This window comes from Barbus barbus (assembly GCF_936440315.1).
Source record: "Barbus barbus genome assembly, chromosome: 15".
In the NCBI taxonomy this organism is placed as follows: domain Eukaryota; kingdom Metazoa; phylum Chordata; class Actinopteri; order Cypriniformes; family Cyprinidae; genus Barbus; species Barbus barbus.
The window spans coordinates 9765157-9785603 of NC_136743.1; the positions used below are offsets into that span (position 1 = coordinate 9765157).

Consider the following 20447-nt stretch of genomic DNA (forward strand, 5'->3'; position numbering starts at 1 on the left):
TAGACTGAAATTACATATTTTCATAATGATAGTGTTCACACTTCAGAAAAGCCTCTCTTGTGAGTTCATCACCCAGGCATTCGATCTTTCCATTTTGTGTCCATTTCTCCATATTTCTTTGATTTTTCTAACCAATCAAGTGTTTGCATGCGTATTCCCATTTGCCCATGTGGATGTTTGCAGACTTAGATTCCACTCCAGCAATTTCATTCCCAGTCGAACAAATATAGTAAGAAATTCTAAGTCTGGTCAGGGGAGAGTCACGCTCTGTCTCCCTGACAACAGTCGCTAAGCAACTAACATTTGTCATCCCTTTTCTTCCTTACCTCATGTCCCGTTTCCAACCTTCTGCCTTTAGAGTGACGCCATCAAACCCTTTCAAATACAAATATAGTTCCAGGAGCGTCACTGCAAGCTTCAGCTGCTGATTTGCTTGCAAGAATCTAGACCTCATCACAATTGCAGGGACAAACCTCAAACACATACCAGGGTATCATAACAAATTGTCTTTATTCTCTCATTTTCAAAGACAGAGTGGGTGACATTCATCAATAGTGAGAAACAAGTCAATGGTGCTGCCATGTTTGACCTCGGAACGTTTCCAGAACGTTGTGTTTTCGTTGTTGTTGCATAAGCCTGTGTGGCCAGCCCCCACAGAAATGCTTGGTCCTATGGCATATTCAGTGGATTTCATGAGATCATGTGTTGATGGGTCCAAAATGTGAGTAGGTGAAAATACAGACCATAACCTGACTCTGTCTCCTCTTATGGCTCAAAATATGCTCACGGTATCATCCTTAAACACTCATACAGCTTCAGCCATATCACCAAATGTATGTAATTTGTGGTAACCCTTACAATAAGGCTACAGCGATTTTACAGAACATTACTGTTAAACAAACAAACATAGTTCTAAATCTAACCTCTAAAATCAGAGGAAAATAATGGGTTGATAAGAAATATGTTCAAACCCTGTCAAACAATTTGCATTAGTGTTGCTCAATGCACTGAACTCTATGGAGTGAAGCATCAGTGGTGCTCAGAGGTCACACAATTTCAACTTTGACCTTGTCAAAGCTTTGACAATGATAAACAGACTTGCAGGTACAAGAATCTCAGTATGTGTTGCATCCCTAGAAGTCTTTTAAAGTACAAAGCAAGTGAATAAAGTGTCAAACTTTAAGTATATGCATTTTAAATGGTTAATATAGTTGTTTCCATTTATTTTTTACCAGTTTTTTTTTTTCATTGGCACCCCAAGATCTCACTTACAGATCTACTTTGAATTATCTAAGAGTAACATAAGACAGTAGTATTTTGCGAGACCACATTCAACATGTTATCAAAGCAATTGTCAGGACTTTCTGTTCTAAGATCAAATGTTTTCTATCCACCTGCTACCATGTAACACTGTACACTGTCCATGATGGTTTCTGCAAAACTTTTTATGTCAAAGTGGCTTAAAACGCATGCTTTAAAGCCCTGATTCTATCAACCAATCACCCACATCTTATTTGGTGAAATCACAGTAAGTCTCATGATAAAGACAACATGAGAAAAATACATTACATGCTTTAAGACTATATGATAAAGTGGTAAAATCTGGTCCTTTTTGGTGACAAGTCATTTAAGAAAGTGAGGTGTGAGGAAATTTAAAGTACAGTTTTAACCTGAACCCAGGGTTTTATGGCGTTGGTTGAAAGTGCCTTTTCAATCTCTGAGCTGCATTCAGCTGCGTGCACCAAATACTATACATTACAATCGACCCGTATAAAGGAAAATGAGAGTCAGTCGGTTTATTCACTTGTCATACAGAACTGAGTGTTAAGATGGCTTGCTTTCATTATATAGTGAGGTGTCAAATTAGTTCAAGGGTATTCTCTTTTCTAGAGTTTGCCCTGTCTGACTCAAGGGAGTTTATCAAAGTACTCTCTACAGACCAATCTGCTTTCCCTGCCAACACTGATGGCCTTATATTGCCTGCTTTCTTATTTTATGCTCATTAAATAACAAGTCTGTGTATTACTCCCACCACATTGGTAGAGTTTAATTATGAGTGCACATAATTAAGAGTTTAAATCGATGTTAATATCAGAAGAACAACAACATTTTGCTGTTATATTGCAAAATGTCCCATTACATCTTTAAACAATCAATTAGTATGTGATTTTGCTCTCAGCGGGCCTCCCTATGGTTAAAACTTCATTATAGGTGAATATCTGAGTATGTACTTTAGGCCTGATTGACTGAAGTCATTACGGTGCGTCAAAGATTACATTTCACTAATAATTGTTTGAGGGAGAAACTCATCAGTACCTAATCACAAACATTGCTTATGTTTGAATATTTTCTTCCTGTTCTCCAAATTTATGACAAGCCAATTAATTCCAACTACAAACCAGGAGTGTGTTTTCTAAAGGATGTTAAATCAGCTGTACGCCACTTTTTCACTTCAAAATGTTCATCGCTACAGAAACCGCATATATGCAAACTATTTTAGCAAGTGCTAATTCCGCTTGTAAACAAGGCCCTTGAAGGTACAATTCGCAATTACAGCAACTGGCCGACTGTTTATACTAGAACAATAAAAAAAAACTTGTGAATATCATTACCACTCCTCCGCAGTTCTGCGCTGATTCAGCCCCATATGTTGCACAATGCTTTGCGATTAGTCTCAAAGCAAATTTCTTGGGTGCCATATGCTTCTGCAATAACAGAGTGCATTGGGAAACAACCCCAACTCAGGGGTCAACACATCCATTGTTTGGATGAGGTTAGCCAATAAACCTGATGTGTATCACTAAACATTGTACATTAATAATTTTGCCTGAAACTGTCGTAAGTTCAGTTCAAATTGTGATTAACACCATGTCCTAACCAGATGGGATGGCATAACGCAATATTTTATCAGTTTCTTGGTTTTAATTTCTATGCTGTAATGCCAAATAGCCAAGTCCACAATGAGATCTCATTGGTTCCACAAAATGTGTATAAAACATCAAATATCTTCTCACTGGGTTTGATACTGTGATTAAAAGTAAATCAAAGTTACAAAGGACCAACGAGTGCTTTTGTGGAGGAACTAATCACTGGATCTGCAAAGGTTTTCCAGGTTTGTGGCATCAAATGAACGAAAGATCCTCAAGAGCTCGGTTCGTGATCACAGTCCTCAAAAGAAATTTTGATCAAAGTTTCAACACATCTTCTGCTATTTTTTCTGTTATTTGCCATTTTTTACATAGCAGTCTATTATTACAGTATAATCTGATAAAATAAACTATATTAGGTCACTTTACATTTTATTTTCTTCTGGACTTAGCAGGCTACACGAGACTAAGTCTGGTTAGGACACAGTGTTTTCTCAAAGCCATAACCACCATTGACCTTATTCAGATTAGCAGTTGACCACTAGGGCTGCACGATATATTTAAATAATTGCACTAAACCCTGACATGATATCAGTTATCAAATCGCCAGGACTTTAATAACATAACACAAATAACAAGGACTATTTAATAAAATAAATATATGTGCTGCATGTTTCAGAGTGAAGCACAACACTGTCATCCACCAAAATAAAAGCTTGATAGTTTAATATTTATAGTTTAAAATATTAAAGGGATACTCCACCCTAAAATGAAAATTTTGCCATTAATCACTTACCCCCATGTCGTTCCAAACATACAGGTACATCTCAAAAAGTTAGAATATCGTGAAAAACTTCATTTTTCTGTAACTTATTTCAAAAAGTGAAACTTTCATATATATTTTACATTCATAACATTTACATTCACATTGACTCAAAATGTCTCTCTTTGCACATGTACAGTATTTGTGAAGCATTCGTATAGTTTGTATTTTTTATCTTCTATTTTTTAGTTTGTATAGGGTAAATACTTATATATATAGTATACTTATAGTTAAATCTGTCAGTATGTCTGTATTTATTTAGCACCGTGGTCCTGCGAGGCACGACATTTCGTTCCACTGTATATCCCCACATGTAGCGGAATGACAATTTCGATGGTCTGCGAACCCAACGGCTCTGTGAGAACCAACAGTATGGTGAATGACGTCAAGTTGACTGTTCCAAGATGGCGGCCGCATCTACGTGCCTGGAACGGTTGAATAGGGCGTCAATATACATCTATAGTTCCAAACCCGTAAAAGCTTTGTTTGTCTTCGGAATACAATTTAAAATATTTTAGATGAAAACCGGGAGACTTGAGACTGTCCCATTGACTGCATAGTAAATTGCACTGTCAAGGTCCATAAAAGTATGAAAATCCATTATTGTTATTTTATAGTCAGATTAAATGGGTCAAAAACAACGGGAATATGACCTATGAAAACTATGAAAAAAAAACTGGGTGGTTCTTGTAAAGAGTACACCCAAATGTAAACACCCAAATCTTTCAATTATTCTCAAATCAGATGGTTTACGCTAAAAAAAAAGTCTTCAGGGTAAATTTTTTTTTTTTTTTTAAATCAAATGCACTCCTCAACAAAATCATCCTAATCATTTTATAATGATTCATTCTTTCCATATATAGCTATTCAAGTCATCTAGTGATAATTCCTGTATTTTTCATACAACGGAAAAAATATATATATCCCAGTATCGTGCAGCCCTATCAACCAACATGGGTTTTTTCAATAACCGCTTCACTTTAAATCCCTTTATTTGGTTCCCCTAAACCTAAAAATATGCTATTTTTGTGCAGGTAGAGTGAGAGCTAAAACGCTAAATCCATGCATTAACTAAATTAACTAATTATCCTATTCTGTGCTTTTTTTTTTTACGACAGAACTTTTACTACAGTTCTGCATCTGTGCCATGTCAGCATGCTTCTACTACAGAAGCTATTCTACCACTAACAGCCTGCCACAGCCAGCATGATCCTCTCATTATACTGAAATCCAATGCTATATTTATGTTGGTCTGTCTGTTTACAGGCCTCTCGCAACCTCAAAGGTCATGTTCTGTCAGGATAGTTTATACACTGCAAGGTTTCGCTGCACCACTGCCACGTTCAATGACTGAGAGACTGGTATAAACAACTAATTTCACACATACTAGTTTAGGTAATATCTCTGGAGAATGATCTCCTCTGTGAAGTGATGCGGCAACACTGTCTCTTATCTCCTCACCTGTCAATCTTACATGCAGTTCCTCAATTTCTGCTCTAGCCTCCTTTAACATCTTCTCTCCTTCTCTCTCTCTCGGTCGTTTTCGGTTACATTAGAGCGCTGAGGTCATGACAAGAACGTGATTTCTGCCTGAGCATCCTGCTTCCTCTGTGTCTGCTGAGGTCTCTTCCGCCCTCCCGGTCTCGACCGAGGTGGGAGCGCGGAACGAGCCCTGACAGAAAGCGTTTGGCCCTGCTGGTCAAGCTCTCTTGGCGGGCCGCCGTGGGGGACCCCTCTGTCCAGCCGGGCCCCAGGATGTGGCCCCGGGCCGCTCTCACAGCCACTTCCAACAGGTCATTAGTGTGGTGGTCCAGAGAGACGGAGAGCTCCAGATACAGGCAGCCAAACATCATTGCGCTGGAGTGTGCCTCTGAGAAAGAAAGAGAGTGAGAGAGTTTGAGTGATACAGACGCAGATGGAGTTTGACTATCTCTTGTCATACCAAAACAGATTAGCATTAGATAACTGAATCAATTGAGTGGGGCTTAATGGAGCACGGAGGGGCCGTAGGAAAGGAGAAATAAAGGCTAAACGCTTGCTGTTTGTGTGGGTGTGTTTGTTCAGAGGTGTGTGGACAGGATTGAATTAGATCACTTTAGATGTTGACTAGACGGCACCATTGTGGATGAGTGACATGACCTGAGAGAAGAAACAAACAGACGAGGAGGAGGAGGAGACTGATAAAATTACATGTCATATCTGGATTGGGATAAATGTTTTTCAGTTTTCTAGGGATTGTATCATGAAAAATGTAAAATATTATAATAATAGGAATTTAGTTTCATGTTTTAGCAGTCAGTTCAAAAGACTGTTTATTGAAACTAATGTTATTAAAATATGATTTATATACTAAATTAATATTGTTAATTAGGTTTATTTTTAAATTTTCAGTTTTTATTTTTATTTTGGTTAAAGTTTTATTAATTTTATGTGATGATCATTTTTACTTTTAAATATTTTTATAGCCTGAATTTATTTATAGTTATATTAGCACTTCAACTTAAATGAAAATGAGAAAAACTAAAATTATTAATAATAATAATAATAAGGTAAGAAATTTAAATTTAATCTATTTTATTTAACCTTTATTTCAATTAACTAAAACAATAATTAATAGCTTAAGTTTTATTAAACAATACCAACACTGAAACAAGGCAGGTTGTTCAGAAATCTGACAGCACAACAATGAAAACATTCACACATGACCACCCACATTTACACGTCAACTACGCCTATTCAGTGTTCAGCAAGTTGGCCTGGCCTGACAAAGTAAAGTAATGATGAAGAAGGATAGATAAAACAACAACAACAGCAGAATAAGATAACGCAAATATTCAGTATTATTTTGTTATTCTTCAACCACAATAAGATGCTATGCAGTTGGTACAGTCTGTAACTAATGGCAAGCCCAACCAAACATTGTGTTGATCCTGGCATCATATCCCTCTGAAAGATCACAGCTATAGAAATAAGTGGCTGATGTTTATTTTTACCATGACTCATGATCATTTCAATTCAACCTTGTGTGACACAGTTCAGCACGGATTGTTCTGTGAATCTGTCACAGGCTTTGCTAAGAGGCTGTTGCTGTAGGATGGAGCAGGTGCAACTTGATTGGATCCAATAGCAAACCCACTACATAAGAAAGTGTTTTCTCGTTTGCAAAGACATTTCAAGGTACAATAGCAAATAAAGCCTGCTTAAAGAGGATCCAGTATTGGTGATACCCAATTTTTTAAATATCATTATCTTTACATTGTGTTCAAAAGTTTGGGGTCAGTAATATTTTTTAAAAATAAATTAATATTTTATTCAGCAAGGATGCATTCAATTGATAAAAAGTGACTGAATAAAAATGTATAATATAGGATAAAATATAAAAGGTGGGGAAAAATAAACAGACTTAAGGGAAACAAATAAATGATAAAACATCAGATATGACCCCTATGAAATGATGGACCCTGTTATCTCAAAAAAAAAGATGATCAAAAGTGACAAGAAAAAAATGTTCTGCTTCAAATAAATGCTGTTCTTTTGAATGTTCTATACATTAGACAATCCTTTTTTTTTTTTTTTTTAATCAGCTCTGAAAACAAAGGAATATATATGATCAAATGAAGCATTGAAGAGCATAAGAGCTTTCTTTCAATATACAGTCATGGCCAAAAATATCGGCACCCTTGGTAAAGATGATCAAAGAACACTGTGAAAATTACTCTGCATTGTTAATCCTTTTGATCTTTTATTTTAAAAATTCGCAAAAATCTGACCTTTCATTGGATAATAAGAATTGAAAATGGGGGGAAATATCATTATGAAAAAAGTTTCTCAAATACACGTTGGACACAATTATTGGCACCCCTAGAAATCCTTATGAATAAAATATCTCTGAAGTATATTCCCATTCATATTCACAATTTTGAGCACTCCAGGGTGATTATGAACATGAAATTATCCAGCCATGGCTTCCTGTTTCACAGAAATGTAAATAGGAGGGAAAACAAAGCCCAAATTCCCTTAATCACCCATCACGATGACAAAAAACAAATATATTTTTGATGTGCAGCAAAAGATAATTGAGCTTCACAAATTAGTGAATTGGCTTTAAGAAAAGAGCTATAACAGTCAAAATTCCCAGGGCAATAATTAAGAATTTCCAATCAACAGAAAATGTTACGAAACTGCCTAGAAGAGGACGTGTGTCTATATCATCCTAATGCAAGGACCACAGCTGGAGAATTGCAGAAAATAGTTGAGTCTCTGGGTCAGAAAACCTTAAAAAAAAAAAAAAAAATTGTCAAACAGCACCTACATCACCACATGTTGTTCGGGAGGGTTTCAAGAAAAAAGCTCATCCAAAAACAAACTCCAGCATATTCAGTTATCAGACACGACTGGAACTTCAAATGGGACTGGCTTCATGGTCAGATGAAACTAAAAAATTATCTTTTTAGCAGCAAACACTCAAGATGGGTTTGGTGAACACAGGGATAAAAAGTACCCCATGTGTACAGTGAAATATACTGCTGTATTTTTTTGATGTTGTGGGCCTATATTTCTGCTGGAGGTCCTGGACATCTTGTTTAGACACATGGCATCATGAATTCCAAATACCAACAGATAAAAAAATCAATAAGTGTCTGACTCTGTTAGAAATCTTATAATGGGCCATGTTTGGATCTTCCAACCGTACAATAATCCAAACATAAACCTCAAAAACAACACAAAAATGGGTCACTGGGCACAAAACCAAGCTTATGCTATGGCCATTCCAGTCCTCTGACCTGAACCCTGTAGAAAATGAGTAAGGTGAACTGAAGAAAAGAAGCACCGTCATGGAGCTGGAATCTAAAGGGTCTGGAGTGATTCTGGATGAAGGAATGGTCTCTGATCTCGTCAGGTGTTCTCTAACCTCATCAGGCATTATAGGAGAAAATTTAGAGCTGTTAAACTGGCAAATGGGGGTTTCAAAAAGTATTGAATAAAAGGGTGTCGTTAATTGTGGCCAATGTGTATTAAAGAAAAACATTTATTTCATAATGATATTTCCCCCCATTTTAAATTCTTATTATCCAATGAAAGGTTAGATGTGTGTTAATTTTTTAAATAAAAGATCAAAAGGATTAACAATGCAGATACATTTTCACAGCCGCCTTTGATCATATTTACCAAGGGTGCCGATATTTTTGGCCATGACTATATATGTATATGTATATACACACATACAGGTGCATCTCAAAAAATTAGAATATCGTGAAAGAGTTCATTTTTTTAGGTAACATTTCAAAAAGTGAAACTTTCATATTTTCTAGAGTCATTACATGTAAAGTAAAACATTTTAAAAGTTTTTAGTTTTAATTTTGACGATTAGACCTTACAGCTCATGAAAGTCAAAAAAAAAAATAAATAAATAAAATAAAATAATTATATATATATATATATATACATACATACATACACACACACACACACACACACACACACACACACACACACACACAGAGAGAGCGAGAGAGGAGTATATATGCCAAAGTTTCTTAGGATTAAATGGAAAAAATGATAAGGGACAGAGGTTAAATTGAATGCTCTTGAGAGGGTTGAGGTGGGGAAAAATAAATAGACTTAAGTGAAACAAATAAATGATAAAACATCAGATACGACCCCTATAAAATGATTGACCCTGTTATCTTAACAAAACTGAAGGGGTACCCATTCGTTCTGGCACAGCACACAGGAGATTTATCACATGTGTGTAGCATTACGGTCCTTCAGAGTTGTAAATTTAATTTATGGCTATAGACTCATCTTCTCCAGCATAAGGCTGGGTGTCTCTGTTTCAGTGATTTAGTCTGTATGACCTCAAAGCATGTACACATCCAGTGTCGGTGTGCCTGTTTAAATAAGGCTTGAATGTCAGCATCAAATAGCTGACTCGCAAATACACAATGTAAATTAAACCCATTTACATGAAGCTGAGAACATAGTGAGTGGGTGCGCTCATGTGTTTGTATCGGAGACAGGAAGACAGATGCATACAGAAAGAGATTCAGAATATTTCCGTATCGATAACCACACTGGCTGCAGCACCCAGAGGAATAAATATGCTTAGCACAGATGTGTCCGCATAACTGTCCTCTGCACTTCCTACAAGGTCCTTTTCTCCCTGCCACACCCATCTTATGTGCTCACTAGTGGTGCTTCCTACTGTTCATACTTAGGGTTGAAAGACTTTAATATACCCCTAAGCCTAAAAGTATTAAACTTTGGAGCATACCTCGTTCCTCGTTTGTGCTCCTGACATGCATGATTCATTCAAATTCTGCAGCTATGTCTCAAAGTCTTTTTAAAGGCACTCTGTAGTCATCTCAGTAACATTCTCAGGCAGCTATTTCCTATGTTTTGCATGAATAGCAATAGACCATCATCTCTGAAATCTGCACACAACAGTATCTTAACTATTGTATCTGTAGCTCAAATCACATTTTTTTCTTCTTTCAGGACAATACTAAAAGTGAACGTAGTAAAATCTTGGGAATCTGTCAATTTTTGTTTTTGAAGTTATCTTATGCTCACCCAGGCTCACATTTATTTGATCAAATATAGAGTAAAGAAAAATAATGAAACATTATTCCATGTGATGCAAAACTGAATTTTCAGCAGCCACTACTTTAGCCTTCAGAATCACATGATCCTTCAGAAATATTTCTATGCTAAAATAATTCTATTCTAATCAATATGCTGATTTGTCGCTCAAGAGCTCTTATTAATCACTTTATCCATACGTATATGGATTACATACATCTATATAAATATATACAGTGGTGGCCACAATTATTAGAACACTAGTATTTTCACCAGCTAAAAAAATTGGTTTTAGGTCAGTTATTTCTATCTTTTTCTGTATTGTGTCAGTAGGAAATATCAGTTTACATTTCCAAACATTGATTTTGCCATGTAATAATCCAGTGAGATGTGTGTCTGACAACAGCCAGCGCTCCACACAGAGATCTGATCTGATCATCATCCAGTCTGTCTGAAATGACATGAAGAAACACAACAAACTGAGACAGACTAAATCCAGAAGAACTGTGGCAATGTATCCAAGATGATTCAAGAGACCTACCATTATTACAATTAATGGCAAAATGAACGTTTGGACATGGATGATATTTCCTACTGACACAATACAGCAAAATATAGAAATAACTGACTTAAAATCTTTTTTTAGCTGATGAAAATAGTGTTCTAATATTTTGGCCACCATATAAATGTCATCAGATGTTAGATTTGCCTTTACATTGCCCTGTTCTTGTTCATAATTATGGTGGATGAGCAAAGTGAAATAATCAGAAGAATGCAGCTTATACTGGATGTAATTTTCCAAAAGAACAGAGCACCTCTGATGTCATCCTTCCCGTGGAACCATCCTGTTATCAGCTCTAATAAATGAAAGTGCCAGCACACCATTTTCTTAATGATTACAACACACTAAGCTTCCTTATCCTCCTTATCACAGTCCTGCAAACACATTGCACAGGGGGTTCACTTCACCACGCAAGAGAAGGAGAGAATTAGAGAAAGAAAGGTGTGAGAGAGAGAATGTGAGTGCACGTACCAGCATTGGCACACGTATACACACATAAAGATAGTAACACCAGCACATTGTGGGTGAGAGATAATACAGACCAAACATAAAAAAAAAATGTCCCAAACATGCCAAGCATGGCAAACAGATGAGAAGAGGAGAGAGAGAGAGACAGCGAGCGATGCAAGCACAACTATGGAATCAACCAGACACATTAAGCCAATTTACACTGAGGGGGAAACGTGCCCCTTATAGAGTTTTTGATTACTTCTCATTAAAATGTTCAATACTGAATATTTAACTGAACTGAATTTAACTGAAATTCTGCAGACAATCATATATACAGTGCAGTGAAAGGTTTTTGCCCCCTTCCTGCTTTTCTTTTTGTTAAAAATTTTTTTTGCATACTTGTCACACTTAAAAGATTCAGATCAAACAAATTTTGATATTACACAAAGATAATGCAAATAAATGCAAAATGCAGTTTTTAAATGATTTCATTTAAGGGAAAAAAGCTGTCCCTACCTGGCCCTACGTGAAAATTTTATTGCCCCCTACTGTTACATCATGAAAGAACCACATTATTTTAGAAAGCTGAGTTACATTTCACTATAGTGTAACCCGGGTAACCCAGGCTACCAGTGAAAATAAAATGAAAGAAGGAATAAAAGCCAATAATATATGCACGTTAAGGAAGAATCGGAAAGAAATCACTGATTAAATGCAAGTAGATATCGCTGCAGCCCGGAGACCAGCAAGTGGGAGGAGCTTATGCCGCAAATAGGCTGGATTTCATCGTAGTTTAAAATGACATAAATATAACGCATTTTCATAGTAGTTTAAAATGAAATTCTTAGTGTTGTCATTATTCTGTGTGTCCAATACCATTCACTGTCAACATTGAAATCACGTCTTCACACGTTTTTCCATGCTTAGTGATGGTGACAGCTAATTTAAGCATATTTCTGGATATTACATTTTACTTCTACAATTCTTCTACAGTAGCCTACCAAAGAACATTAAAGTGAGATGGAATTGCACTTAGGAGGTAAATGTGTGATACATAAAGAAAATGTTGAGTACTGTTAAGAAAATGTAGTTACAATTTGCCTGTATTGCACATTTTTTTTAATCAAATTACAGCAAATGACAGACTAATGTTCTTCAGAACATGTTACACAAATCAATGTATTAATTTGAAATCTTAGGGTGGGTAAATTATTTTATTTCTGATTAATCAAATTATGTAAAATCATTCATTCAGCACAATAGACTTGCATGCAGTGGACACTGCAAAATCCCGGATGCATTGCTTCTGAGTAAATTCCACGGAGCTCACCTTGCTTGCCCTTCCCAACATAACCTGGTGGGTACACAAGAAGCACAATGAGCATTAGGGTTTACCCAAATTTAAAACATTCTCCCCATGCCATCCAAGATATGCATGACTTTATTCTCTTGTTGAACATGTACAAACATTTCAAGAATAAATTATCAGCTCTGTAGGTCTATGCTATGCAAGTAAATGGTGTCCAGAAATGTTAAGGGATGGCATTAGGCCAAGTAAATTAGACTTTATTACTATTTTTAATTGAAGTATTACTTTTAAAAACCACTAGACAAAACACTAGTTTATTAACCATTAATTTACACAAAACTGATTATTGATTATTATTAGTATTAAATACAAAATGTTGGTAACACTTAAAAAATATTTTATTAATATTTTTTTCCAACTTAATTCATTACCTTTACCTGTTTTTTTTTTTTAGGTGTTACCAATAGATTTTTTTTTTTAAGTTGATCCAACTGTTCACTTTTTACAGAGTATCTATCATAGACTGTATAAAAACAGCTATCTATTTACAAACGTTTAAGACATTTACACTTTATAAATCAGTGCAGTCCAAAATGTAACAAAACAATTACGGTAACACTTTCCATGAAGCCCATATTTATAATAAATTATAAGGGTATTCTTAAGGCATTATAATGAATGCATAATGCATTACAAAAACACCTTATAATATATTATACTGTCTAATTGTCATAACAATTATAATATAATACATAACGCTTACACATTTGTGCTTATAACTTTTAAGATTATGATTAATTATAACAATGAACACCATATTAAATATACTTTTACATTGATAATGGACTATGCATCTTGACATTATTTAATATCTGCATAGTATCTTACTACAGTACATCTTGTAAGTGGTTAGGTGTGAAGTGTTATTTGAGTGTTCCCTGTGAGGCTAATATTAATTTTGATGTGAGCTAGTTAATAATTTCAACTGAAAAAAAAATGCAATGTTTATATGTTAGGTTACATTTTATTTTGATGTCCCCTTAGTCTATTGACTATAAGCAACTTTTCAACTACGTGTCAACTAACTCTCATGAGAGTACTAGTAGGCTTAGGTTAAGGTTAGGATAGGTAGAATGTTGACGTACTTGCAGAGTTACTTAACAACAGCTGTCTAAAGGGTACCATCAAAATAATCAAACTGGTAGTTCAAAGCAATCTGATCTGATATCTGATCTGTTTGAGAGAAGAAAAAAATACTATTATTACTATACCTATAAGTGGTAATTTATGGCTTTAGGTAAAGTAGCATAAGAAAGGTGGCAAGATACGAGACGTATAATGCATTATTACTATGAGAAATATAATCCATTGTAACTTAAGTGAATGCAACGTGTTCACGGTGTTATAAATCATCATATTCTTAAAAGCTATAACCACTAATAAGTAAATATTATAATACATTAAAACTGTTCTTATGAATATTCATAAGATGTATTAACATATTATAAGGTTTTTTATAATGCATTATGCATTCATTATAGTGCCTTAAAATACCCTAATGTATTATAAATACGGCTTCATAGAAAGTGTTACCAAAATTACAATGCCATGCAATTACATTACCTGCTTATGGTCTTCTGTATCCATAACATGGAGAGCAAATGAGTTGAGATAAATGAGAATGAGATAAATCGCTCAGAGAGGTTTGACCAAACGATTAGACAAACTAGGTTATTTTTTTTTATTTTAGAAATCATCCAAGCACCCGATTCCTAGCCATTTCTAATATACATTTGATATGACTAAATATTATTAAATTGTAGAGAAATTCCAGGATCAGTTCCCTCTTCATGTAGGCCTAGTATTTTCATCGGGTCAGTCGTAGAAAAATCTGATTGCCTGATAAATTTTGACGTTTAATCCAGGTGTGAAAATAATTCCTATCTAGCGCAAGAGCACGGAGAGATGTGCGAGTGTACAGGATAAAGTTTGAGCGCGCACACGCACACTTGAGCGAGAGGAGAGACACGTTTTAAGTGCAGTTTTGTGCTAGAAGGAAATCCGCATGCGGGGAGATTCACGCTCGCGCATTATATTAACAGGTTAACAGAAATACAAAAATGTGTTCTCAACATTTGGCAGTAAAATAACACCATAGATTATTTCTTTTACTTTTTGACAAACGGGACTTGGACTCATTGAGATAATCTTGTTTTTTCTATTTTTTTCCTTTTTGGTTTCTCAACGAAAGACATTAATTGTGATCCTGAACTATTCTAAAAGAATCAACAGCTCTCTGAACTCATCTATTCAATTCATGAACTAAGGTTAACTGAATTACTTTGTCAAATCTTGAGCCTCTGATTCACATTGGACAGACTATTGGGAAGTCGTGGCCTAATGGTTAGAGAGTCGGACTCGTAATCCAAAAGGTTGCGGGTTCGAGTCTCGGGTCGGCAGGGATTGTAGGTGGGGGGAGTGAATGTCCAGCGCTCTCTCCACCCTCAATACCACGACTGAGGTGCCATTGAGCAAGGCACCGAACCCCCAACTGCTCCCCGGGCGCCGCAGCGTAAATGGCTGCCCACTGCTCCGGGTGTGTGTTCACGGTGTGTGTGTGTGTGTTCACTGCTGTGTGTGTGCACTTTGGATGGGTTAAATGCAGAGCACGAATTCCGAGTATGGGTCACCATACTTGGCCGTATGTCACTTCACTTCACTATTGAGTTTTGAGGAGAAAGTGATTCATTTGCAACTGAAAGTGAAAATTCAGAACTTCATTCTGTATATTGAATCAGATTAATTGTCTATTTGATTACATTTTTTGAGGTATTCAAGTTATTGGTCACAATATTTTTCTTTCATTTTGTTGTGTTACAAGGAATCTGACACAGTGTTGAATTTTTGCAAGAGTTTTATTTTATTATTCATAAGTGTATGAGAATCTGTTTCCAATTGAGTCAAAAGTGTTCAAACTGCTGTCCAAAACTGAGTCCACGTACCTGTAAAAAACCCAACAAGAGTGTGGATAATATTATAATTTATTGTCCTTTGTTTACCTATGTGATACACATTTTGAGCAAAAAGCTAAAGAGTACATTTTTTCTTAATACAAAATCAAACTGAATCAGAAAACAAGACTTTGTATTGATTGTTCACTCACCTGCTGTGTTGTCTTCCTCTCTCCAGCAGTCGCACCTTTCTTCTGATCAATTGGCCCATATTGAATGTTACGCTAGTGTGACACGCTAAACACGTTACATGCTACAATAGCCAAACCCAAGCCTGATTACTGCCAGACCTGTTGAATCAAGAAATCACTTAAATAGAACATGTCTGACAAAGTGAAGCATGCTTAAAGAGCAACACATCATGCCGCAATCTAAAGAAATTCAAGAACAGATGAGAAACAAAATAGTTGACATGTATCAGTCTGGAAAGGGTTATAAAGCCATTTCTAAGGCTTTGGGACTCCAGTGAACCATGGTCAGAGCCATTATCCACAAATGGAGGAAATTTGTAACAGTGGTGAACCTTCCAAGGAGTGGCCGGCCTACCAAAATTACTCCAAGAGCACAACGACGACTCATCCAGGAGGTCAATAAAGAACCCAGAACAACATCTAAAGAACTGCAGGCCTCACTTGCCTCAATTAAGGTCAGTGTTCATGATTCAACAATAAGAAAGAGACTGGGCAAAAACGGCATCCATGGGAGAGTTCCAAGGCAAAAGACACTGCTGACTAAAAAGAACACAAAGGCTCATCTCACATTTGCCAAAAAATATCTTGATTATCCCAAAGACTTTTGGGCACATATTCTGTGGACTGATGAGACAAAAGTTGAACTTTTTGGAAGGTGTGTGTTCCGTTACATCTGACGTAAAACCATCACAGCATTTCATAAAAAGAACATCATACCAACAGTCAAACATGGTGGTTGGTAGTGTGATGGTCTGGGGCTGCTTTGCAGCTTCAGGACCTGGATGACTTGCCATAATTGATGGAAACATGAATATCAGAAAATCCTGAATGAGAATGTCCGGCCATCAGTTTGTGACCTCGAGCTTAAGCGCACTTGGGTTATGCAGCAGGACAATGATCCCAAACACACCAGCAAGTCCACCTCTGAATGGCTCAAGAAAAACAAAATTAAGGTTTTAGAGTGGCCAAATCAAAGTACGGACTTAAATCCGATTGAGATGCTGCGGCATGACCTTAAACAAATGCTCGAAAACCCTCCAATGTGGCTGAATTAAGACAATTCTGTAAAGAAGAGTGGGCCAAACTTCCTCCACAGCGATGTGAAAGACTCATTGCCAGTAATCGCAAACGCTTGATTGCAGTTGTTACTGCAAAGGGTGGCACAGCCAGTTATTAGATTTAGAGGGCAATTACTTTTTCACATAGGGCCAGGCAGGTTTGGACAGCTTTTTTCCATTAATAAATTAAATCATTATTTGAAAACTGCATTTTGTATTTTCTCTGGTTATTTTTGTGTAATATTAAAGATACACACACACTTTTTTTATATATATCATTTTAAATTGTAAGCAATCACTCTCCCATGTGTTGGCTATTTTACACATTTTCAAATAGTTAGACCATTTTCAAATACATTGTAGGTAAAGAAATCCGTTTGATTAAAATGCAGTGGCAGAAACTAAACTGAGTTGAACTACATTCTGCCCTGCTGAGACAACACCAGCAATATATTCCATAACAGCCCTAAATGGACAATGTGCCCACTTTACGAATGCACATCTCCTAGCAGCACCTGCTCATGCCGATAAGCTGAGTGATTTTTCTTGCCAGGAATCCATGAAGCCCCTTATATAAATACAGCCAGATGGAGATAGCATTTAGACAAAAGCTGAGTCATAGCAGCAAGGTTAATATAGATGACTCACAAGTGTGAGAGACAGAGGTGGACTACAGGGAGCCTTGTGTGGACAAAATACCTGTTGAATTATATGATCTGTACTCTAAATTACTGTATTGAAATTACTCATACATTTTATTCTTATTTTCCCACAATTTTCAGCTTATTTTCATGATGAAATGAGAATTCCTCTGTTTTCTAAAATGCATGTTCTTTTTGTGAACAATTGATCCATGCATGTTTTGTTATTATGGTCACACTTTATTTTAAGGTCCAATTATCACTATTAACAAACCATTAACAATGACTTTTGCCTCAATAAACACCCAATTTGTTAGTAGTTAGTAAGGAAGTTGTTAAGTTTAGGTATTGGGTTGGATTAGGGATGTAGAATATGATCATGCAGAATTTAAGTACTAATACGTTTGAAATACTGATAATGTGTTAATAATAGGCATGCTAATAAGCAACTAGTTAAAAGTGAGAATTGGTCCCTATACTAAAGTGTTCCCATTATCATCTTTATCAAAATGTCTCAAGTCATCCTCTGGTGACGTATGCCAGACTTTTCCAATCGTTTACTGCTTAAACCCAGCCTCTTTCCTAAAATTGACTCCAAGCCCTATATTTTCTTTTCCGATAATACATTTAACTCAGATGTACATCATCACAATGGAAAGAAAGATTAATAAGCTCCATTTATACTTTGTTTTATTTTAGCCTTTGCACTCTTTCTAGTTAATCCATTTTTATACTTTTTAGGGAATTTAAAAATGTCCCATTGATTTGTGTTTGACATTCAAAATCTCATAAGACTACACTTGACACATTCAGCAGCACAGTGCAAAAAAAAAAAAATCTGGTCAGCTCTTTACTGTCACTTTTGATCAATTTACTGTGTCCTTGCTGAATAGAAGCCTAATTTCTTTAACAACAAAAAAAAAAAAAAAAAAAAAAAAAAAAAACTGACCCCAGTTTTTCAACAGCAGTGTATCATAAATTAATTTCTATGATTTTTATAATTATAGATTTAAAAATGTTTGGACTATTCTTACCGTTAAACCAATGGCTATAATGTTCCCAGTATATAATTGACAGTGATGTAATTCTAATATCTCTATCTCCAATTCAAATTGGTCCTTTTCCTTATATCTAAATAATGGTGGTATAAATAATTATAATTGGTCTTTGTGTTCTATTTATATAGCATATTACTATTACTGTCTCTCTCCTTTCTCTGTCTTTCTGTATTTGTGTTCATAGGGTTTCATTTACAATAAAACTTTAATCTTCCATTTGACCCTGTTCCTTTAATTCCCAGTAATCTCCACCAGCTATGCAGCAAATCGAGTTGAATTATGGGATCTGTAGCTCAAGGACGTAGATTAAAAACAAGCCTACCCTCTGTGCTGATCTCACGGGAGCGCACAAGGTCACTCTTGTTGCCCACTAGGATGATGGGGGTGTGTGGCAGCGTCTCCCTCAACAGTAGGCGGAGCTGAGCGATCCGGTGGAAGCTACGCCTGTCCGTCAACGAGAACACCAGGATGCACACCTCACACTGCAGAGTGGACAGCTCCTGTCAATCAAATCCAAACACAGACAGACGAATTACAGCATCACTCAACCATGAAGACTCAGTGCTCCATATACATATTATTTATAAACCATTAGATGATTATTGTTGCAGGTCAGTAAAGGCCTGTTAGCAGCAAGAATAAACTATAATGACAAAGTTTCTATGAGAATAAGAAAGTCCACACCACTATCACAGAGGAACGATATCACTAGAAACTCGATTTTAAGAAGCTCAAGCATTTAAAGTGGCAGATGACATTAGTGCAGCTCGCATAAACAGAACAGAATATGTGTGGACGCTGATATCTTTAAAGGGATAGTTAAAAAAAAAGAAATAAAAAAATCTGTCATTACTCACTCATGTCGTAACAAACCTGTAAGACCTTTCTTCATCTTCAGAACATAAATTAAGATATTTTTTATTAAATCTGAGATCTTTCTGACCCTCCATAGACAGCAAGGGCACTACCACGATCAAGGACCAGAAAGGTACAAAGAACACGTGCAAGAAAATTGTGCATGCATCGCAATACTCTCCAAAATGTTGCTATAGGGTGATGCAGAGAAGTATTGTTGAATAAAGTCGTTCTTTTTGTTTTTTGTGTCCAAAGATGAAAGAAGGTCTTACGGGTTTGGAACAACATGAGGGTGAGTAACTATTGACAGATTTTTTTCATTTTTGGGTGAACTACCCCATTAATCGTTATCATTCTTGGTGTGAACGACCTTAAGAGGAGGACAGTTTTTGCTTGAGTGCAGCTCAGTAGTGTTTGTGTCCATGAAAAAGAGGATTACTGGGAATTAAGGAGGATAACCTCAAATCTTCGACGGCTTTGTTGTTGTTCCAGCTCATAGTTTTGCCACTGCAGAGCTCAGGTGTGTTCAAAATGGCAGCAGATGCCTCAGTCAAGCGCCTACCCCCCCCGAGAACGTCATGGCACATCACCACAAACACTTTACAGCGCTAAAGTACAGCCACACTGGGGTCTGCCTTTCTCTTGGTGACAGCTATGGCAGGGCGCTGTCGCTCCATCTTTAATGAATTGAGAGAAGAAAGAAAATGCCCATCCCCTATGGACCACTTCCTATTTCATCTCCTAAATAGAAAGAGGAACAGATAAATAGATGGAAAGCCTGTGTCCTACATCTCTGACTCCCCAAAGGCGAATTCCAGCCCTCTGGAAAGCTGCCTAAAAAATTCGCATTGCAGCCGAGCCAATCGCACTCGGCCCCGGAGCGTGAGATTCACACAACCACAGAAACACAGAGTTTCTCTGGAAGGGAAGAGTCTAGTGGGGCGGAAGCAGGATGGGAAAGGGGGGCTCGGCCACCTGCCACAACCCCACACAGGAAGGGCACGGGGAGGAGGTCGTCTCCTTCGAGGAGCGGACACGTA

At 36.5% G+C, this 20447-nt stretch overlaps 1 protein-coding gene across 1 annotated transcript in view; it reads right to left on the minus strand.

The window, feature by feature from the left end:
* Window positions 1–3882: 3882 nt before the first annotated feature.
* Window positions 3883–20447, minus strand: part of LOC306881268 (GTP-binding protein REM 2-like) — a 32491-nt gene continuing 15926 nt past the window's right edge. The window contains exons 4-5 of the mRNA XM_079435279.1: window positions 18875–19052; window positions 3883–5560 (exon numbers count right to left, since the gene is read on the minus strand). Of these exons, the coding sequence (XP_079291405.1) occupies window positions 5238–5560; window positions 18875–19052 (501 nt within the window). The 3' untranslated portion in view covers window positions 3883–5237. The remainder of the gene's footprint in view (window positions 5561–18874; window positions 19053–20447) is intronic.